This window comes from Serinus canaria, chromosome 8 (assembly GCF_022539315.1).
Source record: "Serinus canaria isolate serCan28SL12 chromosome 8, serCan2020, whole genome shotgun sequence".
Lineage (NCBI taxonomy): Eukaryota > Metazoa > Chordata > Aves > Passeriformes > Fringillidae > Serinus > Serinus canaria.
In genome coordinates this window covers 23307358-23330155 of record NC_066322.1, presented here as the reverse complement: position 1 = coordinate 23330155, position 22798 = coordinate 23307358, and the positions used below count along the sequence as shown (strand labels likewise).

At 41.6% G+C, this 22798-nt stretch overlaps 1 protein-coding gene across 3 annotated transcripts in view; it reads right to left on the bottom strand.

Moving 5' to 3' along the window:
• The window catches only part of SMG7 (SMG7 nonsense mediated mRNA decay factor), a 51196-nt gene that overhangs the window by 14940 nt on the left and 13458 nt on the right, over window positions 1-22798 (bottom strand). For 2 of the 3 annotated variants that reach the window (XM_030226381.2, XM_050977341.1), the window contains exons 2-14: window positions 15248-15279; window positions 13859-13976; window positions 12748-12880; window positions 9850-10021; window positions 8958-9029; window positions 7848-7998; window positions 7381-7516; window positions 5194-5356; window positions 3955-4111; window positions 1679-1749; window positions 1453-1513; window positions 1139-1258; window positions 470-905 (exon numbers count right to left, since the gene is read on the bottom strand). In XM_030226381.2, the coding sequence (XP_030082241.1) occupies window positions 470-905; window positions 1139-1258; window positions 1453-1513; window positions 1679-1749; window positions 3955-4111; window positions 5194-5356; window positions 7381-7516; window positions 7848-7998; window positions 8958-9029; window positions 9850-10021; window positions 12748-12880; window positions 13859-13976; window positions 15248-15279 (1822 nt within the window). The remainder of the gene's footprint in view (window positions 1-469; window positions 906-1138; window positions 1259-1452; window positions 1514-1678; window positions 1750-3954; window positions 4112-5193; window positions 5357-7380; window positions 7517-7847; window positions 7999-8957; window positions 9030-9849; window positions 10022-12747; window positions 12881-13858; window positions 13977-15247; window positions 15280-22798) is intronic. The other variant, XM_050977340.1, reaches the window with a different exon arrangement.

Sequence of the window (22798 nt, the reverse complement as noted above, 5' to 3'; positions counted from 1 at the left end):
CACCCACACTACAGAGGATCTTACTCCACATATATACAATTTGCTGCTTTTTGTGTTCAGTTTGTTGAATGTGCACCAGTCAACTGAAGTGAAAATGCAGAGTACCCAGTTCCTTGACAAGAGACCCCAGAATGGCATCACCATCACTACGACCTGGCCACGTGAACTGCCTTGGTGGCTTAAATAATTTGTGGAATAGGTAGAAATCTGGTTTTTAGGACAGTTATAGCACCTCTCATTGCACTATTTTTCACCCTCTCTCTCCTTTTAAGATAGCATCAAGGAAAAGTAAAGAGATGTTAAGATCACCATCACCTGGTCTTTGAGGTAGAAATATTTTATACTATTGAGCAGTAGCTGCAGCGCCCACAGCAAGACCTCACCTCTACCATACTCCACACAAGCAGAGACTGCCCTGACACAACATGGCACTGTCTCAGCACAGTATGCCTCTGAGCTAAAGGCTTACCTGAACTGCCACATTCTGCTTTCCTGCTTCCTGCATCTTATCCAAGCCGCATTTCTTGGTCTCATTCTTCCTTTTATTGTTATCCTTCTTCCCATCATTCTTATTTGCTACTATTCCCTTGCTAAAGTCCCGTCTCTCCCTTGCTATGTCCTTTGGGGGGTAGATGCGCCCTTGCTCTCTGTTCATCTCCCGGGGCTTGATATTCTCTTTGAAGGTGACCATGGGTTTTTCTCCTGCATCACAGCTGTTGCTCAGGCTTCTGCCAGAGGACAGCACTGATTTGAGTCCAGGGCTCCCATCAGCACACAGTGGCTCGACCATGGATGTCTCCTGCAAGGTGAGACTCTCTTTGGCTTCACTAGGGTCCTCCAGTAAGAGCTCCGGGATTTCTGTCACAAACAAGAGCTTTCCTACCTCGTTTTCACATTGAATCAACCTGAAAAAGACAACAAGGAATTAAAAAGCAAGTACACACACTACATTACTTATCATAATCAGTCTGTGAAGGAATAGCATGCTGACCCACTGAACATATTAGTGCTGTCAGCATTTTGTGCTCACATTACAACTAACTGCTGTGTTGAACAGAGAGAAGAATAACACTCCACACTGTCTCCTGTGTCACCTCAGCTTCCAGCAGCATGGGAAATTCAAAGTACTTGCAATTACCTTGGCTGGTTATCAGCAATCCATTTGCCTGTGAAGATCAGGCGCTGCTGCCGTATCCGACGTTGCTGCCCTTCTTTATCCCCTGTAATTGCCTGATGGCCTTTGGAAAAATCCAAGTTCCTAGTATTGAAGCAGAAGAGGGAATATTAATTACAAAATTACCCGCTGTAATAATCTATTTTTCTAGAAATATGTGCCAGCATTGCTCTATTAAAAGCCCTGAACTTTCACCAGATATTATTCAAAACTGGCTGTTAAGAGATGTCTGATTTACACATGTAATTCTCATCTGGTAAGTAAAGAGGTTCACCCACCTGAATGAGGGCCTCAGAGCCAGGAATCCTTGCAACTCAAATTCTTCTGGAAGCGGGGTTGCTGGCAGATAGACAGTAAAGAGCATAAGGAAAGCACGAAACCATTGAACACAGGAACTTATTGCTTATTCGCTCCTTATTTTCTCTTCAACTGTAACTCCCCACATCAGCAGGAAAAACATTGTTTTTCACAATTCTTTACAGCACAGACTGTAGGTGTCCTTACCATTATTACTGGATAGATCTTCTTCATGAGGCTGGAAACTATTTAGAAGAGAGATCAGCCAGGGCCATATGCTAAAAATTAGAAAACAGGCAAACCCTGAGTGAAAACTGCATAACATGGGACGTGTTTGCTTTACCAAAAAAACACTGAATGCTGTTACCATCACAGTTTACATTAATCCTCTGATTCTCAAGAAAAGTTTCTTGAAAAGTGTCAATGAAAAGACCACTTTCTTGAAAGAATTACTATTACTAAAAAGCCAACCTAAAGTTCCCAAGGAAGCCAGGCTCTCACAGCACAGTGTTCATTATCTAGCAGGCCAGAGAGCCTTTTGTGAATTTAACCAGATAAACCTAGAGTGTGAGCAAGTGTTGCAAGCACCTGTCTGCAATTCTTGCCTTGCAGTCCCAAGCTGATGGCTCTCAAGGCATAGTCAATTAATCAGTTCAGGCAGCAGAAGAATTTATCAAGTCACAGCTGTGCAGAAGTACTTCTGCTCCGTGAACAAGAACACTGTACTGTAATGCTGGAGCATTTACCACCAAGGGAAGAGACTCTAAGTAAGGGCTGCACCAAGCAAGACCATTAAACTAGAGGTGAACTTGCAGTCCCCTGACTTGCCCTCACAATACCAGTGACAAGCAATGACTGGAAATTCTTCCCAAAGGCCCTGGAGCAAACAATTTTAAAATCACACTGATCATTGTGTTAACATTTAACTGCTACCGCCAGACTGTTTGCTAGAAGCTCCCACTCAAAAGCCCAAAAATCCTTCTGCTTTACTAATGGGCACCACAGAAACAACAGAAAACTATTTCAGGATGCCCACTGTGCTCAGTATAGGAGAAATGAATTGTGTCCTCCTCAGCAAGGCTTTCAGCCATCATCCAGCCAGGAAAATGCACTGTGTCCCCAAGAGCACTGTACACCCTCAGCTGCTCTCCTGCATGGCTGCAGGCATAAACAGCATGATCTTCATGATGATTCTCTACACTACACTGAGCAACAGCTCCTTCCCATGACTGACAAGGAACAAAAGAAGGAGAAAACACTCCAGATATCTTCAAGGCAAGTAAAGTCAATAATATGTTGTCCAGAAAATTAGTTCCTTCAGAGAATCCCAGAATGGTTTGGGCTGGAAGGGACGACCCACCCTGTGCCATGGGCAAGGACACCTTCCACCACCCCAAGGTTGCTCCAAGCCCCATCCAGTCTGGCTTTGGACACTTCTAGGGATGGGACAGCCACAGCTTCTCTGAGCAAGCTGGGCCAGGGCCTCACTGCCCTCACAGGGAAGGATTTCTTTCTAACCAATCTAAATCTACTCTCTTTCAGCTTAAAGCCATTTACTCCATGAATTACTACCTGCATGTTCTCTCTGAAGAGACTACTTGATATCAAGTAGGTATCTTGCCTATTAAAATACAGGCATAGGTCTTCCTTCAGGATGTATGAATGACAATAGTTATCACCATCTCAAAACCACATCTGAACTCTTTTTTCCTTTACCTTGCCTTAAGGAACTCTGTGGTTTAAGCTCCCAAAACTCCACAGGGCTTTTTGTTTCTTATTTAACAAACCAAAGTTATAGGCACCCCTGCTCCCCAAGCATCACACCACTTTCCTTGGAGAGCCCTTCTTAGGAACAATACTCATCCAGCTGCATAAGTAGCACCTTACAGAATCACCTTACAGAAACACTTTACTGAATCACAACATTCATGAAAAGTTAACAGACTATTAAAAAATTGTGAGTTTTGAGCAATTTAAGCCTTAATTTATGAGATTAGTGGCAAAAGTGAAAAATCAGAACAACAGTCCAGAACGGTTATGCCTGTATTGACATTTAAAGAGCCCCTCTACTAAACTGAATTTAACTCCTGGGTGACTACATTACAGCACTGCCCAAGTGATGGTTTAGTGCACAAAACTAAGGCAAGTATTCTCCTGCCACTTCCCTCAGTAATCTGAGAAATCATTATACTAGATAAGACTACAGGAACACTCAAGTAGTTATGCTCAAACTGGACATTTTAAAATAGATTCCCCCCCCAGAATGTAAAAAATTTACAGCAAACTTAAAGACAATTAAAAGATGTAACCAACAAATGTAACCAACAAATCTCATGTGTTATTTTATGAACTTTTTAGCACATACACTTTCTATCATTTTGATGATGAGTTGTATGATCACTTGTCCCATGACTAATTTGTGAGTCAATAGTAATTAGGACCTTCATGCAACAAAATGTAACAAGAGAAAGATTAACACTCACTACCGTCTTTCATCAACCACTGCCTCCTGGAAAACACTGGGCCTAAGTTTCAGCCAGTCCATTGAAACCTTCACAGCTGGAAGAGGATATGCAGCCCCAGAGTCCTCCTGGTAGTCATTTTGTAAAGGACACTTGCACAGAACTCCAAGAAATGACACTAGAAACAGAGTAAGAGGAAAAAGCAAAAGAAAAAAAAAACATTATGTGGGAATGACACTTCAAAGTTGACCAAATAACTCAATCAAACATATCCACCCCACAAACCCCTATTCTAAGAGTTAGTTCTTTAGAACAAGGCAGACCAGCTACCTCATCTTAAACAATCCATCAACAGATCACAGAACAGGGCTTTTTAATAGTTTTCTACTACGGAGCAGAATCCTGATGTTTATATCTCTTCAACTGTCATGGCAAGTCATTTTGGTAAGTTAAAAAAGTCAGCTGAGTCAAGTCCACTGCAAAAACAGTCACTCACCTATTTATCAGAAATTATCAACTCAACTACCTACCTCCACTTTATTCACTTCAACCAGCAGGCACACAAATGCACTGGAGCTCTGCAGGCAGGCACCCAGCCCAGACCCCTCAGAGCACAGAAGCTGAGAAAGAGGACCCACACCCATGTGACCATGGTGCCTTCTGAATCACCTCCAGGCTGGAATTTGGAGAAATCCAGCTATTCAGAAATTCAGGTGTTGACAAACAAGGCCAAGCTGACAACAGGCTCAAACAGGTTAAGCAAATCAGCATTATGTGGCTAGAGTCTAAAATGCTCTGCACTCTCACTTATCTCCTGATTGATATTACCAAAGGCAAAGAAGTAGCTGAGGTCCTGGTTGACTCAACTTCAAATTCAGCCCTGTTGAATCAGAACCAGTTCCATTCAAAGCAACTCCAACTGTATGCAGCCAACTGGGGAGCAGCCCCCAAGAGGGGTACTACTCACCGCCAAGCTGGATCCAGTTTTGCACCCAAGTTAAAATGCTCTTTCAGAACCAGGAAAATGATGCAGAGTTCTGTAAAGCTTCAAACAGAGTAAGTCCGGACAGAAATCCAGTGTTAGTCAGCACTGCTGACAAATGATCCTGTGTGACCATCATCTCTCACAACCTTCTCCCTAGTGTCTATTCTCAGCACTTACCTCAGCCAGCCATTAAACTAGATCCTGACAGGAAATTACTAATGGATTCCACATTAAAATCAAGAGAACTACAAAAACCAATTAGCTCCCACACTTACTGAAGAGAGCCAGGAGCTGTGTCCAGCAGAGCTGCTCATCCTGGCTGTAGCTGTGCTGCTCTGTTTCGTTGCTGAAGTCTCTCAGGTGGTGCAGTTGGAACAGGTTAATCACAGTAATATGGACTAACTGCTGAGAGTTGAAGGCCTTCTGGAACAACAACCTCTGCAACAAAGACACGGAGTGCACGTATTTTTAGATGGCAAAACACATGCTTGAAAGGACTGGTAGGTGCTCCCTCACTGCTTGACTAATGTTTCTGCTCTTATACAACATTCATCCTGGATTTTATTTTCAGGTCATCCTCCCAGCACAGCACTGGGCTTCCAAGTAGGACACCACTGCTAAGCAAAAGGTTTTTGCTTATACACCAGCTCAGACACACTACAAATCAACATCCCCTTGCAAAGTGTTCTCTTCCAGAGCAAGTGCAACTTGGAATGTGCACAGACAGAACTGCAAAGGCCCGTAGATTCACTGGGTTTGTCTGCCTTTCAAAGAACCAGCATGGAGAAGGTGACACTAAAAAACACCCCAGGAAAATTTAACTTCTGCATGGTTATGCATTAAAGACTAATTCCACACCTGACTTCATGGGTCATGAAATGCCTCAGTGGACTAAAATAGAGACAGCTATTTAGAAATGTTTTTCAGTAACTCTGCTACAAAAGACACCTTTCTCAGGACAGGAGAAGAGACTTCAAGGCTTTTTGGGTGAAAAAAGGAGCTATCCTAAATCTCAGCCAACGCATCTTCAGACAGAACAATCAGGGAATCAGGTGGATTAACTAGTGTAAGCATCAGGAGAAGGTTTAAGCTCCACATTCACCCTTGACTCTCATTTAGGGCATGAAGCACAAGCACTGTACAGCGGACAACTGAGACTGGCAGAGCTGCCAGGGCCTGGCTGAATGCTCTCAACCCTGCAACTGCACTCCTCAGAGTTAAAATGAGCCACAAAGTTCAACTGATTCACTACCATACAGCCAACTTCACATCCACATTCAACTCGGTGAAGCCAGAAGAGTTGCTCTCTGATAAATTACCTTCTGTTGCATAATATAAACAAAAAAGGCAATCTGAACAACAAAGCAGGGCTCAATTAGCTGTTTTAACACTCAGGATCAGTCCAGAAAATGAAGACTGCTCCACATGCCTGAGCAATGATCATAATTATTGATAAGCACTGTGGAAAAGCAGTACTTTTTCAACAGCCAGCATCACACATGGAAAGAGAGACAGAAGTATTTTATTTTGAAACAACACAAACTGCCAGGGTTGGAGCAGCCAATTCATAGGAAGTTTTGTGGATTTTTGAATTTATTTTAAAGACATTGTGAACCTAACTGTAGCAGCACAATTCAAGACAAAAAAGTATAAAAGGACTGTAAAGAATATTTGTGATTTTTTATATTGCTCAGACCACATTCTCATTTCCTATTTTTGAAAAGCATCTACTGCTCTGCTGAACATATTCATCCTCCCTGATGCTTTTCCACAAATTAGGAATCTGAAGCAGAGCAGTGTCCAAGAGGTATTTACCAGTTAACACTATGTCCTCCCTGAAACTATACTACTTTGCATAAATACCTTACAAAATTCTTTTGTTTTGATCTTGTCTGTACTGTCCAACATAATAATGAGCTGGGTCTGTAACCAATGGGACTCCTGGAATTTCCATGGAAAACGTGTTCAGCATAGTTCTACTCTGCACAAAGTAAGGTTGTATGGGACACTTTTCAAGGGCAAACTGTTAACAGGAGAAGCAAGCAAGTTTTCCAAGGCAGATTAAAAGCAGCCTTAATAACCACTGAGAGTGAATGATAAATACCCAAAACATGAAGCTCTCTAAATTCCTAAGGCCACCAAGCCAAGACTTCACATATTAATCAAGTCCTTTTCACAGATATCCAAGAATTATCCAGGTTAAAGAGCACAGAATCAACAGAGATCACTGATTTCTCCTGTATCTCCACCAACAATGGACCGTGTGTCAAATGGGGAAAATCCCTAAACTTGGCAGAAGTTACCAGAACTATCCAATGCTAGCTGCAATGCAAATCTTCTTAACTAGCTACTTGAACCTGCATTTTATCATGTGAAAGAATGATTACTGGACTGTAATTTCTGAACTCAGCTGCTAAAAATATTCTCCTCAATATACTAATTAATATGTTGTTAGAACTAACCTTGAACTGTTCTTCCAGCTTTTCTCGAAGAGGGCTCAGCTTCTCCAAGCTCTTACTCAGGTACACATGGCCATGAAATTTAATAAATGCCTTGATGAAGTCAGACACGCTCCATCGAGTCTTCACCTCATCACGACTGCATTTAGAACAGAAATACCTGACTCAGTCTTTGGAATTACACACAGCTGCACATAACACCACAGAATTACTCAAAAATGAGGGAGGAATGTCCTGCAAAGATACTTTTTGTGTTGGCACAAGATGCTTATTTCCTGCATTCACTAATCCCAGTCAGGAGCATCACAAACTATTCTTTGTTCCATGCACCTCTGAAGACGCTCTGAATGAACAAGGGCTGAGGGATTCCTGTTTCCACTGCCAAATACAAATAACTTCTAGCAAGGCAGGTACTTTCAAAAGAAATATCTTCCAACTTACCTGAGTGGCAATAATTTACTTAGTCTCACCTTTCCAGTGCTTTAGAAAGTGCTTTTTGTAGGTTAGTGGAGGCAGCTGGGAAAGGAAACTTCACAGCAATGCTTCTGCAGTAGTAGAAAATTGTGGTCAAGTGGTCTCCTTTGGAGGAAGCTAGAATAGCCAACTGATTATAAGGCTGACCTAAGGGAGAAAAAGACAAGCTGTCCAACAAGTTGTCCTGGGGGGAAACATGCTAGATTTCAGAGTACACGTGGTCACTTGGAAAGGGAGCATAAAGTCCTCTGTCTTCAACAGACAAGGCTTAGATGCATTTGCTGACCCTTCCACCCCAGCCTCAGCTCCATACCACTTCAGTGGAAAAGCTTCTAAATTTGTGGTGCATCAGCTGTTTGGGGTTTTTTGTGGGTTTTGTTTGTTTATTTTGTTTGCTTGGGTTGCTTTTGTTGTTTGTTTTGGGTTTTTGGGGGGTTTGGTCTTTTTTGTTTGTTTTTGGTTGTGGGTTTCTGTTTGTTTGTCTGGTTTGTTGCCTTTTTTTTTTTTTACTTTGGATGGAGAAGGATTGGGTATGGGGGTATCTGATTTTTTTTGCTTGTTTGTTTCAGGGAGTTGAGGGGTTTTTTGTTCAGTTAGAATGCAACTGGCTAAAAAATTGAATTACTGGTTTCAGCAGCTCAAAAGTAACTTTCTATCACCATCCCTACATTTTGGGCCACTGGAAGACAATAGCTAAAAAGCTAGCTCACTGACTCAAAGAACTCATTAACTCCCATCAGAAACTATAAATTGGCATGGGAATAAACAATAAAAGAAAAATAAAAACCAATGCTGGTGTAAAGCAAGATTTCATTAATTGCACATTATAATGTATGAATGTAAGAGTATAGCAGTAGTGACACCTTGGAGTAAAGCTGTGTATTATTTCCCTTGTTTCTAAACCTGCACAAAAGGAAGCAACACAGATCATGCAAACAACCATTATCTAAATGATTTACTGACATGTGAGGCTTTGTTGTATGGTTGTGTGGAGAATTTGGAGAGGGATATTTATATAAAAGCCCAGGTTTTCAACTGCCACAGAAGAAAACAATATCCCAAATCTTCCTTTGGAATTATGAACTGGAAAGGTATCCCAGACTCACCATTAGAAGGGACAAGCTGAGCTGCATGTCTATAGTAAGATTCTGCCTGGCTGGTCTGATTCCTATAGCGAGCTAAGGAAACAGGAAAAAAACCCAAGTTGAGGCACAAAACTCCAGTCCCCTGTAGTTACTTTCATAAAATGCAACTTACCTGAAGAGCATTTCACTAGTACTTCAGAAATAAGCATCAGAAGAATGTGCAATTACACCAAACAGCACCAAGATTTGACACATTTAATTCTGAGGTGACTGTTTTGCCTCAGACCTAAGACTGTCTTACAGACAAGTGTCAAGAACACCACATACAGAGAACTAAAAATTTTTCACCCCTCTTTGCACGACCACCAACTAGATCCATTTATAGGCTGTTCAAAAAGCAATTGCAGATTCCTGTGAAAAGAGAACTTTCTACAACACAAAGTTTTACTCAAATCAAGAAAGAAATAAACCTGTTAAACTTAATGTAAAGAAGAAACCCCATTTAAGGGAGATTTCTAACTGGTTCCCTTGTACATAAGATATTAGTGTTCTGGAATGGAGAAGTGTGCTAGCCTGCTGCAATGAGCTTTTGTAATAGTTACCAGTTTCAGCACTTCCCTGTGCCTGCCAGCTAGAACATGATTAAATGCTAGGAGACAGACTCTAGCAGATCACTAGCAAGCCAGTGATTAACTGTCTCCATGTGTTAATGTGTAACACACACTAGATAAGTCTGAACAGAGTTTCTTTCCAGGTCTTTCCCCCTGCTGCAATCACCACAGGCACAATCAGCAACTAGCTACTGAAGTGGAGCACACTTGCCCCAGCAGTTACCCTGGTACATGCAGATCCCTCTCTAGAAGCTGAACACAGACAGAACTCCACATCCCAGCCCTTTCCTTCTGAAACTCACCAATATCTCCCAGGTGGACAAGGCAGTGCTGGCAGATGTAGGAGCAGGAGCTGGACTGCGGCTTCACGATGGCGCTGGTGTGCGTCTGTTTATTGCTAATGATCCCCAGCTGGGAAGACTTCACACGGCACGGCAGGTCTACATTAAAAACTGTGCACAATTCCTGGAGTAACTGCAAAAATGGGCTGGGTCAGTGGCAGCTCCAGACAGCCATTGGAAAGGCATCAAAACAAGTCACAAAACTAACAGAGCGCCACGCAGAGGCGTGTGCTCACCACTGACGAGCCAAACCATATTGAAGGCGAACAAGTTCAAGTTACTAAAAGTGAGACTTGAAAATACATTCTCCATATGGAATTCATTGAGTTCCATTGTGTCCACTGTGGTCATCTGCCCAGTAAGAAAAAGCTCTGCATCCCAAACCAGAAAGCAACTCAATCCTCATGATATTTAAATCACCAAGGATTTATTGTCTATGGGAGGTATACAGATATTGTTGGGTTTTATGGTTTTGCTTTGTCTTTTTGGTTTGTTTTTTTCAGTACGACATTCAAGACAAACACAGTGGGTTTTATACCTTCAAGAAGTGACAGTGTTCTCTGAAAATAATAGAAAGGAACATCCCTCACCCTCCAAAGCAGCTTTAACTTTTGAAAGAAGCTGGAACATAACCAAGCTGATAAGCAACATAAGGCAATATTAACAGTTCAGGGGCTGAGGTGTCAGCAAATATTTGCACTAAACCAACACTGAGACTCTTTCAAGGAACAAGGCATCAGCTACTTGATCAAATATTTCAAAAGCTGACTGAAAGAAAGCCTCAACTCTGCCATTCTAACTAGTGCTTTTGAAGTTTTTCCTAACAGATTCCAGCAAATACTCTGCAAAGTACTGGCAATCAGAGAGTGAAGGGTGTTTGTTGGACTGATTACTAGGGTAAAAAATGCAGGTAAAAAGTGACAGACTTTCTCCCAGCTGGGAACATGCTCAGTGTCCAAATAAAACAGACCTGCAGGAGGGCTGCACTTCCAGATAAAGGCACAAAGAAAGTCCATGGCTGACAGAGACACATACTCTGTCAAGATGCGACATGATGCTTTTGCTTGCTGCAGAAAGAGGTTTGTGTTACACCTCACACCCCTTTGCCTCTGTCTTTATACAGTAAACAAAAAATCCCCAAACAAGAGAAATCTCACAGATTAAAGCTGGATAAAAGAGAGCATCTTGACATCTTCAAAGACGCCAAATTAAGAAAATTCATGCTCTTGTTTAAAGATGTCACTTGGGGAACCCTCACAGCTGGAGAACAGGTACCTTGGCTGAGCCAAGGCTTTAGACTGAAAATGTAATTAACATCTCAGCAAACAGAGAAAGATGACCCAGTCTGTAGTGTCAAACTCAGAAAGAGTAAAATTCCCTGATCCACTGCAGGAAAGAACAAGGCTTTTGCAAGACAAACTGTGTAGAGGTAGAACACCCTTGGCAACCATGACAGCCTGTGAAACTGGCTACCTCCAACAAGCAGCTTTACAAAAAAACAGCGCTGAAGGGGAAAAAAGGGTAGCCACAAGGATACTCTGGGGTTGGCACTGCAGGTGTCTGGAATCCAACTAGGAAATGATACAGTACAAATGACCAGCTGTGAGTGCTGTAAGCTGAAGACAGTGTAAATTAGCCACGACAAAGTTTACTCTGAACACTGAGAGAGGATTCAGCAACCACAATGTTGTTTAAGCAGACATCAAATGAGGGGAAAAAAGGAAAAAAAGGCAACTTGACCATCTTTACTAAGGCCATTATCATACACTGACTCTTATTCTTCATAATTTAAATCTAATGAACTCTAACATAGGAAAGAACATAGGCAAAAATATGTCAGTAAGAAATAAGTATATTAATAGGAATCGCACTCCTTTGGCAATTAACTGAAAACATTGCAAAAGATTCTTGGCCCAAGAGCACTCAATACAGTTTTGCTTTAGGGGAAGAAAAGTTTCTAGAAGTCAACTGCTCTAATTGTTGTCAAAAATAAAGATTTACACCTCAATGCTCATTGCTGGTGTTAGGAGTCACAAGGAAGAGGCAAAAAACAAAACATTAGGCCATCACACACATCCTGTGCATCTGCATTTTCTGCACATATTTCTGTTCCTGAGTAACTTAATCCAAGAACAAACTGATTATTCTTGCTTATCCTTCACTATACAGCGAATGAAAAGGAATGAAGGCAATGGCCCTCAAACACATACATAGGAATGAGAAGCCAAATGGGAATTTTTAGAGGAGCAGCAGGAAAAAAGTACTAAGAGTACATCAACTAACTCAGCTGCTGGGCTTGAGGTTTTTGTGTCATCATTTCTCTAAGACATTACAATTAAAAGACAGAATTCCTCACCATAGGTCACTGCAGAGATAGAGTAAATGGCTTTAAGAGGGACTGGAGAGCCAGTGAAGGCTAGACCTTCTAATAGAGGATTCACACAGGTGGTAGTAGAAGAAGGCAACAGATGCACAGCAAGAAGGCAAGAGACAGTGCAAAGAAGCAACATACTAACCTCTTCTGCTGCTTTATGATCGCTCTGAGCAGGCACAGAGCACAGTAAGTAATGGACCTTGGCGTTACCCAAAACAGTGGGGTTTAGGTGTTAAAGCAGATTCTATTAGAAAGGAACCTGAATTGCACCAAAACAACTACCAGATGCACAGAAGTTTCAGCTCAAGACTGATCAAAAGAAAGCCCATCAGAAGCTCTGCAGACTTCTGCCGCTGAGAGCACCACGGTTTGCAAGGTGCACTGCTCAATCCAATACAGCAGCAGTTTCCTAAGCTAAGGGCAAAGAACAGATTTTACCCACCTAAAACTGACCCTTCACCCATCCTCCACTTTGTGCAACTCACCTGTGTGTAGAAGCCACTAGCTGCCTCTAAAAACAGAGAAAGGTTCGCCTGAACTTCACTCCGATTCGGATTTGCTCTGTTTTTCGCCTGACCCTGGAGTGTTGTGATCTGATTTTTAAAGGCATGATTCCAACTGAAAATAAAAGAAGCATTTATCTTTTTACTTTGGAAGTGTCTTATGCAGATGGCATAAATAACAGGAAAGAACTGTTTAATTACATAGCATCAGACATGAAGAATATTCAAATTCAGGCAACATTCAGATGAGAAGAAATGTTAAATATGGAATCCATATATATATATATCTCTAACATACACGTGTATATATGTATATGGTTAATGCTAGCATCATTAATATTTGCTTGCAATTGTTCTATTTTAGGTAGCAGAGAAGTCCCTCCCTAAAACAAGATGTGGGGTACATAAATCATTCAGGGTTAAAAATCATTCAGTAACTGGAAGCCTGGAGAGGAGAACCCAGCCAGCCTACTCACCTGGTTTCCCTCAATGCTGAAAGAACCACATGCTTCTGTTAACTAAACTTAATACAACCCATGTCTGCACCTTAAATAACAGGGAATGGATTCAGGGCATGGAGAAAACCCAGCTGGATCTTACCCCAATTTCTAAGGTGTCATCTGCAACCCATTAATTAACCCCATGAGCAACCCTGATTATTCCTCCCACTGCCCAGCTCTCCTTCACAGGGCTTAAAACACTGGTCCTCAGCAGCTCCTGTTAGACCTTGCTCAAAGCTCCAGGTGATTACATCAGGCAAATTTCCTCCTTTGAGGAAAATGCAGACTTCAGCCCTTCCCTGAGAGCAGCGGAGACTGGTGCTCCTTAGCCTCTCTGCCTCCACCTGGCTCTCCAAAACCCAGTCCTGCATGACATGGCTGCCTCTGAATTGCCAGAGGTAAAGCACTAACCTACTGAATGTTCTTTATCAGCTCTGCAATGCATTCTCATGTTTCACCCACAGCACAGCTCTCATTTTAAAGGAAATAAGACAACCATTCCATAGAATTCAACTGCTGTTCTGGAAGTCTCAGGGTTTCCTGCTCCCCAGCCCAGATCACATACATATAAACAAATTCAGTGAGGTACTTACAGGTCCTGCTCCACTTTTTTATCTAAAGCATATTCCAAATCAGTAACTAGCATTTTTTGATATAAGTCCTGTAGAGCCTGTCTGGATGTCCAGACTTCTGCTGGACCCAGCTTTGAATCTGAGCAACAAGAAAGAAAAAAAAAAAACAAAACCAAAGTCACACAAATTTATGGAGTTAATCTGATTTTTCACTAATTTACCAAATGAAAGAATAGAGCTCAGTGTCAGATACACACCACCAAACACCTCTTTTTATCAGTTTCCTCAGAAGAGTGAAATACAAGAACTACAGAGGGGTTGAGGGCTCACTGCTTAACTGATAAGTCTCCTACAACTCCAGAACTAGATGTGAACAAAGTTAGCAGCTGGCAAGTTTAAAAAAAAACAAACAGGTAGGAGGATGTGGTTCTCCATAAGTTATCAAACAGCAGAATTTCTTGCCACTGGATGAATTTAGAAAAATTTCCAGTGTAGCCAAAAAAATAATTAACAGACAATAAATCCATGGAGGGATGCTAATAGGACAGTGCATGGACACACACTGTTGGTGTTTCAAGAACACTGTGGGCAAGTACTGCTGTGTGCTTGCCATTTCCTAACTCTTCAGTAGCTATCTGCTCCCCATCCCAGAGGGTGAGTGCAAACACTGCTCCCTGCTATTGAGTTACAGAGTCCAATTTCCCATGGCTTCCACAACCACCTGGGCTGGGACTGCAGGAGCACAAGGGATGGGCCTCACCCTAGGGAAACCATCCTGATACAGATGGTGGAGCCACTCCTGTTGGGTAAAGCGGATCCAGGTGGTTTTAACAGTCCTATGGGGACTTACACCAGCCTGCTACTTTCACTACACCCAAGTGGCAAGCACAGCTGAGCAAAGGTTCACAAGAGCAGCTAATTTTACTGCAGGCCTGATTCATTAATATAAACCATTTCCATTTCCCATTAATATATATAGCTTGAGTCACAGCTCATAGCACTTCACTGCATCTAGGGCTGCACTTTCACAACACGTGGTAGTGCTCAGATCAGCATTTCCTGAACCAGGTTCCTTAAAATCACCCAAATCCTGGCTAATCCCAAGTACAGCAGCTCCTGTGCTGGTCTGGGCAGGTGTCTCAGAGAGAAGTAGAGACATGACCTTTATTTCCAAATGTTTAGAACATCCAAAGTCAACTTCAAAAATATGTATTAGGTACAGGCCAAAGGGGCACAATTGTTAAAATACTAATTATTTATTGATATACAGAGGACAAGCCTTTAACATAAGGTCACACACTTTCCAGAAAATTCTTAGGAACAATAAGCAAAAGGAACACAAAAGGAAAGCAAAACCAGGAATCAAATATTATTAATAAGCTATATAAACTGTATAATAAAGGCAATTACCTGTCATGTCAGCCTTCAGGACTTCTGCCTGCCTGTAAGAAAGCAAAATGACAATAAATTAGAAACAGAAAGATCAAAATAACTGAATTATGCCAAAGCACATTCATGCAATGGTGAATCTGCTTACAACTTACTCTGCTCTAGTTCACCCCATGCAGGATTTGAGCTACTGTTGGTTCAACAGCATGACTGCTTTTAGTTCATCCCATAACAGCAGTCAACTGTTCACTTCTCCCTGCTTATGACTCCTTCTGAACAAATACAAACCAATAATGCTTACATTATAGTTTATATTTTCAGCTTTATTTGGCAGCAGTGTCCTGCCAACATTAGGGATAATTGCCGGGGACATTTTTATCAACTCTAAGTTGTCACACATGAAATGCAGGACCCAACAGAGCCAGAGTAAAACAAACTCCCATCAGTGTCTGTCAGCACCTCAATACAGCCCTCCTGCCCCCCATGCTGCACAAGTTTTTTTAGGGAGAAGGGATAACACAATGGCTTCCCCAATTGCCTCTCTTCCTTGAACTGCATCCCTAAAGTAATGCTTTGATCAGGTTTCCAAGGAAAAAACCACACAGTACACACAGAAAGGTGTGTCAACTACAGGGGATTACCTACAACTCCTGCACTGAGCATCCTCTGCAAATCCCCTCTGCTGGTGAAGGCTGGCAAATAGTTTCCCAAAAAGAGGAACACTGGGGCAGTCCTCAATAAATAAATATTTCTGAATGGCCAGTGCCTGTCTGAATGGTCAGTGCTTGTCCAAGCAGGCAATGGAGGTGCTAGAGTTAAGCACTGTGTCAACGTTACATAAAGCTTCAAGGAGCAGCCCTGCTGGCCTGTCTGATGGACACAATTAACCCAGGGCTGGCAGAGGGGACACGAGGCTGCCTGCTTGGGCTGGATTGGGATGAGACATGTCCCTCTGCTCCTGATGCACTCAGGTGGTGATGTATATTTGGAGAGTGCAAGCTTTCCACACCGGACATGGAATCCTCCCAGCATATGAAATGCTCCCTTCACCTGCCTCAGAAAAGAAACACAACAAAAACCAAAACAGAGTTGGAAAACACACTGTGCCTAACATGAATGTCAGATGTCAGCTTGGAAAAGAATGGAGAGCCAGGAGAATGTACCACCTAATCCCTAGAGGGGCTGTGGAAATCAGCATTTCTCTTGCCAAAGTGAAGTTGTGGTGACTGTAAACAGTTTTTCAGTTTGTTCTGGGATCTACCTACTGGCCATAAATTATAGGAAAGGTTTTGGGGTCCACATGAGAATTAAAAAGGTATTAGAATAGGATATAAATCATTAGGAACATGTAAATTGGTAAGTTCCTTTGCAAAATTTCTGTTTATTAAATGCAAGCATTATCTATAACAGCTCACCATAGCCATCCCCATCTGAAAAGCAATGGGATGCCCCAAGAGCTTTAACTGTCAGGAACAAAAGTCAGAAGTGAACCTGTACGTTCCTCACCTGATCCAAATTCAGTAACTGGAAGCATGGAGAGCATTTAATGTCTTTAAGACAACTTCTTTCAGTTGTCAGAAAGAAGAGATAACACAGACAAGCAATGCAAATTTTAGCTAATGTACGAGGAGAAAGCTGAAAGCCCAAGAAACATTTCTTCCTCATCCACACAGAGGTAACAAAAGGTACTAATGTGAAGGCACCTAAGTGATGGCTCTCTGTGGCTGCAGCCAGCAGGTTGGGAATGAGCAGATCCTGCCCCCAGGGTGCCAAGAAGAAAGAGACAAGGAGGGACAGCCATCTCCTCCGCAGGCTGTGCCCCAGCAGCCCCTGCACTGCTGACCTGCAAGTCCGGTCAGGCACAGAGCTGAGCCAAAGCTGTGCTGCTGGGACTTGGCAGCCAGCAATGCCACTGCTCCCAAGGAAAAGCTGACTTGCTCAGGTGCTGGAATCTCACTTTTCTGAACAGCCAGCCAAGTTCCAACAGTCTGGCTCATGCTTCAAACATCTTCCAGTGGTGTGAAAGTCTCCTCTGAGCTGAGAACACAATCTGTGCTGCCAAAGCCACAAACACTGAGAGGCTCAGCCCCAGCAGGACACGCAGGACTGTGCCCACAGACACGAGCCCAGAATTCTCTTCCAGGCACAAAGGCTCTGCCCTTGAAAAGCCAAGAACTGCTCCTCTGGAAATTACTTCTGCAGAACTACCTTCCACTAAGTATAACCCCTAAAAGGGGAAATGTAAAAGCATTTTTTAGCACCGGTTTTCTTCCACCAGCAGTTTGCCCTCACTGCTGCCTAGAGAATTTTGGTGAAGAGAGCCTCAGCCTCTACATCAGTGCAACTGCTGACAGACTCTCTGTAAATGCACAGACCTAACCATTTGGTTAGACCCGAGCTTCTACCAAAAAGACTTTTTTAAAAACACTTTCTTTTGGAAAAGAAGACTCAAGGTCTCACAGAAGAAGAGACTTTATCACCAGTTGCTTCACCGGCCATAACACAGACTGCCTTGCATAATGTATAAAATTGCAAGAAGCAATACTGAAGAGATTGTCACTGTCATTTTCAACAAAATGCATAGAAATTATTTCAATACTTTCTAGATGCCAAAGAAATTAGGAGAGTCAACCTAACATTAGTATGCTGCTTCTCATTTCCACCTAGACACAATTTGTTTCAAATAGCTGCATTCTAAGCCAGGATAAGAGGGGGCAGCCTGGGTACAAAACTTGTTCTGCATCAGTGGCAAAATATTAGCAGCAAGAGAGAGAGAGAAGATAAAGATGCACTGTCTGTTCATTAAACAAACTTTGCAATGGGCCTTGGCTGGTGGTCAGGGACTCCTAGTGGGCACTGACTGGAGTTCACTGGTAACAACTGATAGGAGTTTCTCACAGTGTCAATGGCTACTTCTATCACCCAGCATTTTTAACAAGCTTTTCTGGCCATATATTTTTTTGCACCACCTCACACAGAATTTACATTAGAATGACTCATTCTGGGGCAAAAAAGGTTGCCTGCTAGAAAACCTGGTAGGGCTTATTTACACATTATATCATTGCAAGAATATTCTCAGGTACCTCCTTGCTCAGCTGGACTCAGCAGCTCAGTCGAGCTTCCCTAAGTTTTTTTTTATCCAAACCATAGTTCAAAAAACTTTATTTCAAGTATTTCCATATATCACCTCTTTATAATTTCCTAACCAAATATGTAGATTCAGCTCTGTGCTTTAGTCAAACTTTAAACTGAAATACAACAGCCTCCCATCCAATTCAGTAAAAATGTCTGATAGCTAAAGGAATTTTCATTTTATTCATAAAATTGAAAAGTTTCAAAACTTTAAAAACAGTAGTCTAGACCATCTCTTGAGGTTCTAAAGGTATAAGATAAATAAAAATTTAAGTCCCCACAGGAGACAAAAGAAACTTCTCTTAAGAACCTGAGAGTATATAAAGCTCTGTTTTGCTGGACCTCAGAGGCTACATTTAATCTGGAATGAACCACTGGACTTGGCAAAGGAAGACAAGAAAGACATTTCATTTTCCCTCTTCCAAATTTTTACCATTCTTGAACAATTAAGTTTTCCAAATCAGAACAAGAAAACAAGTTGTTTCCCTTAAGCTGGTAAGCACTACAGAAAGAAAATCCCACAAATAGTGGGATGTCTCTCCCATATATATATTTTGAAGTGTTTACCCCATCACACTGAAAGATACATCAAAAGGTCACATAGTCACACCTTCTCTTTAACACTAGAGCAAGTTTGCTCAATCTGATGTTAAAATCATGTAAGAAAAGATCATACAGCCTCTCTGGTTAACTATTCTGTTCGAGTTTTCCTCTTGTTGCCATCTGACTTCCAACTATTTGCATATCACTGAACAAATGGATCTATTTTACCATTGTCCCCAAAAGAACTCATTTCTGTTCCAATATCTGTCTTCAGTACAGCTATAATTCAAGCACTCAATCACAAATTTTCAGCTCTGCATACACCACCCTGCATCTCTAATAGGGCTGTACCCATTCTACAGAAGCAGGGGTCTGCTAACAAGCTTCATTATCAAGCACAGATAAGCCAATGAAATTAAGCCCAACTTCTCAAAGCAACAGTTTTGTGTTTCCCAGCTACCATCCTCTATTTTTTGGAAGTCAAGCCTCGTTTACACTATACCTCTCTCATTTTCACAGGGAGGATTCACCAGGCATGATCTGCTGTGGCATGACAAGTTCTACAAAAAAAACATGGAAAACCCCAGATCTCACAAAGCCAACAAGAACACCACACTGCTTTCACCCTTCCTGAAGGGAAACTCCACCAGGTTTTCCCCTGCCAGCCCTAAGCATCAGCAGCTGTATCTGTTCTCTCATCAAATCTCAGTAACACAACCCCCCAATAAGGAATTGAGGAGTTACATGACTAAAATGGGCAATGAATCCAGGCAGCTGGGCTCATAAAAGCCATCAGAACCCAATCTCATTACTAAAAACCAAAAAACATTAAGTGGTCAGGAGTTTCACTCCAAGCAGAAATTCACACTCCTGCAGTTCTCTTTCCTGGAGATGTGTGCAGAAACTGTTCCACAATAAATAGCAGCTGCAGCCTAATGTGCCTTAGCAGGAGGTGACTGATCCCAAGGCTCATCAAGGGCAGTGCCAGAAAGCTTTAATTCTTTTGAAAGGCAATAAAAAAAATACAGAGAATATATAGAATAAATGTGTGAAAAGTTTCATTTTGTGTAGAAAAGGTAAACTGTCTATACTAGCATACTAAAAGTCAAACACTATTTAAATTTCATTATTTCAATGTTTGGCAAGGGTCACAGCAGAAGGAACTTCAAAGCAACAAACTGCCATTTTAGATTTTCCTCAAAATAAGTTATCTTCAACAAAAATTTATATTAGTTTTATTACTTGGGGGGGGGGGGTTTCTTTATTTGTCTGTATTTAAGCATACCCATGCTGATTCAGGGCAGGTGGAAGCAGTAGGAAACACTAACAGCATGGACACTGAATATTCCACAGCATATTTAGGGGAGATTGACTGTTCCGAAGCCCCCAAGCACTGTATCCAAGACATCATTCACATCTGGAGTTTAGTACTTCAGATGGGAAGAAAACTTGCTGATACAAATGGTTGACAGTTTTTTTGAAAATAAGTATTTTTCCTTCAATTCCTAAGAACTACCATTAATACTTGCTAAAACTGAAAACTTTCCTTACGGTTTTTAGAGACACTCTGGCTACTAATCCTTTACAGCTGGTACACTTTGCTAAAGGTTGAGTTCTCAAAGATAACCCTGACTTGCCTAAACTTTTGTAGACAGTAACTGTATCTCTAACTATGACCTGTCACAAGGAAATAGTTTTACAGCAATCTTAGGATTGTGCATAAACCTAGATGGTTATGCCTGAAGTACAGTAGTAGCAAACTTGTGGGTAAACTTCAGCTTTTATTTTGCCTCCACTCATTAATTCAACATCACCTGAATACAACAGGCTTCAGACAACAGCTCCTGTTAACAGCCTCACATACCTTTTCCTGAAAGGGCAAATGGATGGAATCAGGATTTTGCAGGGGTATATAGCATGCAATAATGATTTTACTTAATTATTTGTGTAAAGACTCTACCTAATCATACATCAGACATGTACTGGTAACAGTTTTACTTCTATAGAACAAGTTCTTACTGTTCCAAACTTTCAGGTGTTGCCACCTAATTTAAATGACCATAGTTTGGACAAAGTTCTGGAATTGTTTGCTTTGGGAGCTGGCAGGTTTGAGCGATGTCAGCTCTTACTGAGTTAGCAAGAGATCTTCAGCCTGTGGGTCATGGAATTAAATCTTCCATGTGCCTTGGAAGGCCACTGCTAACACACACCAATGAAAAACACCTTTAACAGAATCATCTTATTGTCAATTTTATGTGCTAAGTAGTCTAAATCTTATTATTCCTCTTACAGGCAGCTGAAGCCAGGGTACAGCTAATTTCCTTGACCTGCAGTTTAATCAGATTATAGCTGTAGATCAAAGCCACAGAAACAAGTACTTCATTACCAGTAAAAAAACCAAAAAAACCCCTACACGTCTGCAAGTAGATATTAAAGCAAAGCAATCACCACCTGAATACAAACCCCCTTCACAGGGAATCCCTGCTCTATTCCTTTTGTGTTCTCACTGTAGCTGAGGAGGATGTTGAGAAATGGGGACACAGAGCATGGTTTTTCCTTACCCCATCTTCCTTCCTTCTCCTCTATTAGAAGCAAGTCATAATAATCATCCTCAAAGAACAACCACCAAAAGCAACTCTTCCCAAGTTTGATCAGAGCTGACAATCCTCCTCCTTGGATAAGGGTAGAAGTACCCTTGCAGTCAGCTTCATTCAACTCATTTTCTTCTTCCAGTTTCAAGGAAGTCAGTTTCTTTGTCTCAAGATTTTAAAACGATGTGCCTCAAAGGTAAAAGCACTCCTAAGGAAAGTTAATGTGTTCTTAATCCCTGATTTAATCTACAGAGAGGGAAATACAAACCTCCCATACTGCTCAGGCTTCTGGCATTCCACTGCCTCCACTGGCCTCTCCACTCTCCCCCTCCTTACACAACCTGGAGTCAGAACATGAGCTAAATGCCTCAGAAATGGGGTCCAGCCATTCAGGATCAGCAATATGTCTCCATCTGTTCCACAGAACTCCAAAATTTATGCCAGGAGAGTAACCTAAAAACTATATACCCAACAACCTGGATTTTCCAACTCAAGCAAGAACAGCTGGCAATAAATGTAATGTTAGGACTAGCTCGGGAAAGCTCAGCTGTGTTTCCATAGTAATTTTTAAAAAATACTGACCATGCTGTTCTTTAACCCATCATCTTGACCAACTAGTTATGTGGAATTTTATTACAGACAGCAGGGATAAAAATAACCTCTAAATGGATGCTGCCCAACAAAGAAAAGCACAAGAACTCCAGTCACCTTTACCTTGTTTACCTTCCAGGACATGACAGTGTCCAGTGGAGCTCCATAGGTAACCCTGACACTATTTTCAGTATAGAAAAATTCTGTTTTAGTAACAGTAATAAGAATTTATTAGCTATAAAAAAGGCATGCTCAAGAAATAATAAATGGATATTTAATATGTGTGGCAATTCAAGACATTGATATATTTTCATGCTAAGGAATACCTTCAAAAGAAATCTTTTAATAACAAACAGTAAAAAAGTAATACTTTTATGGAATACCCTGGCACATCCATACAGTACCACATTTACTACACTGGCTGACAATATGTCAGCTTTGCAGCTGACCTGAGAACAAGTGAAAGGCAAAACATTTAAGAACAAATACATAATCCATCTGTGTATCTCCTCCAATCTTTACACCATTCCTTGGATTAACAGATTTTTCAAAACTAAGGCAATCTTTAAGGTACAAGTCCACAAAAACTTCAAGACTGCCCTCCAAACCTCTGAGTCATTGACAGTCCTCTCCCTTAGAGGAAGTTAGACACCAAAACAAAGCTCTGCTCCCTCACTACCCACAATTAGAAGCTTTGAGGAAGCACACAGAAGGG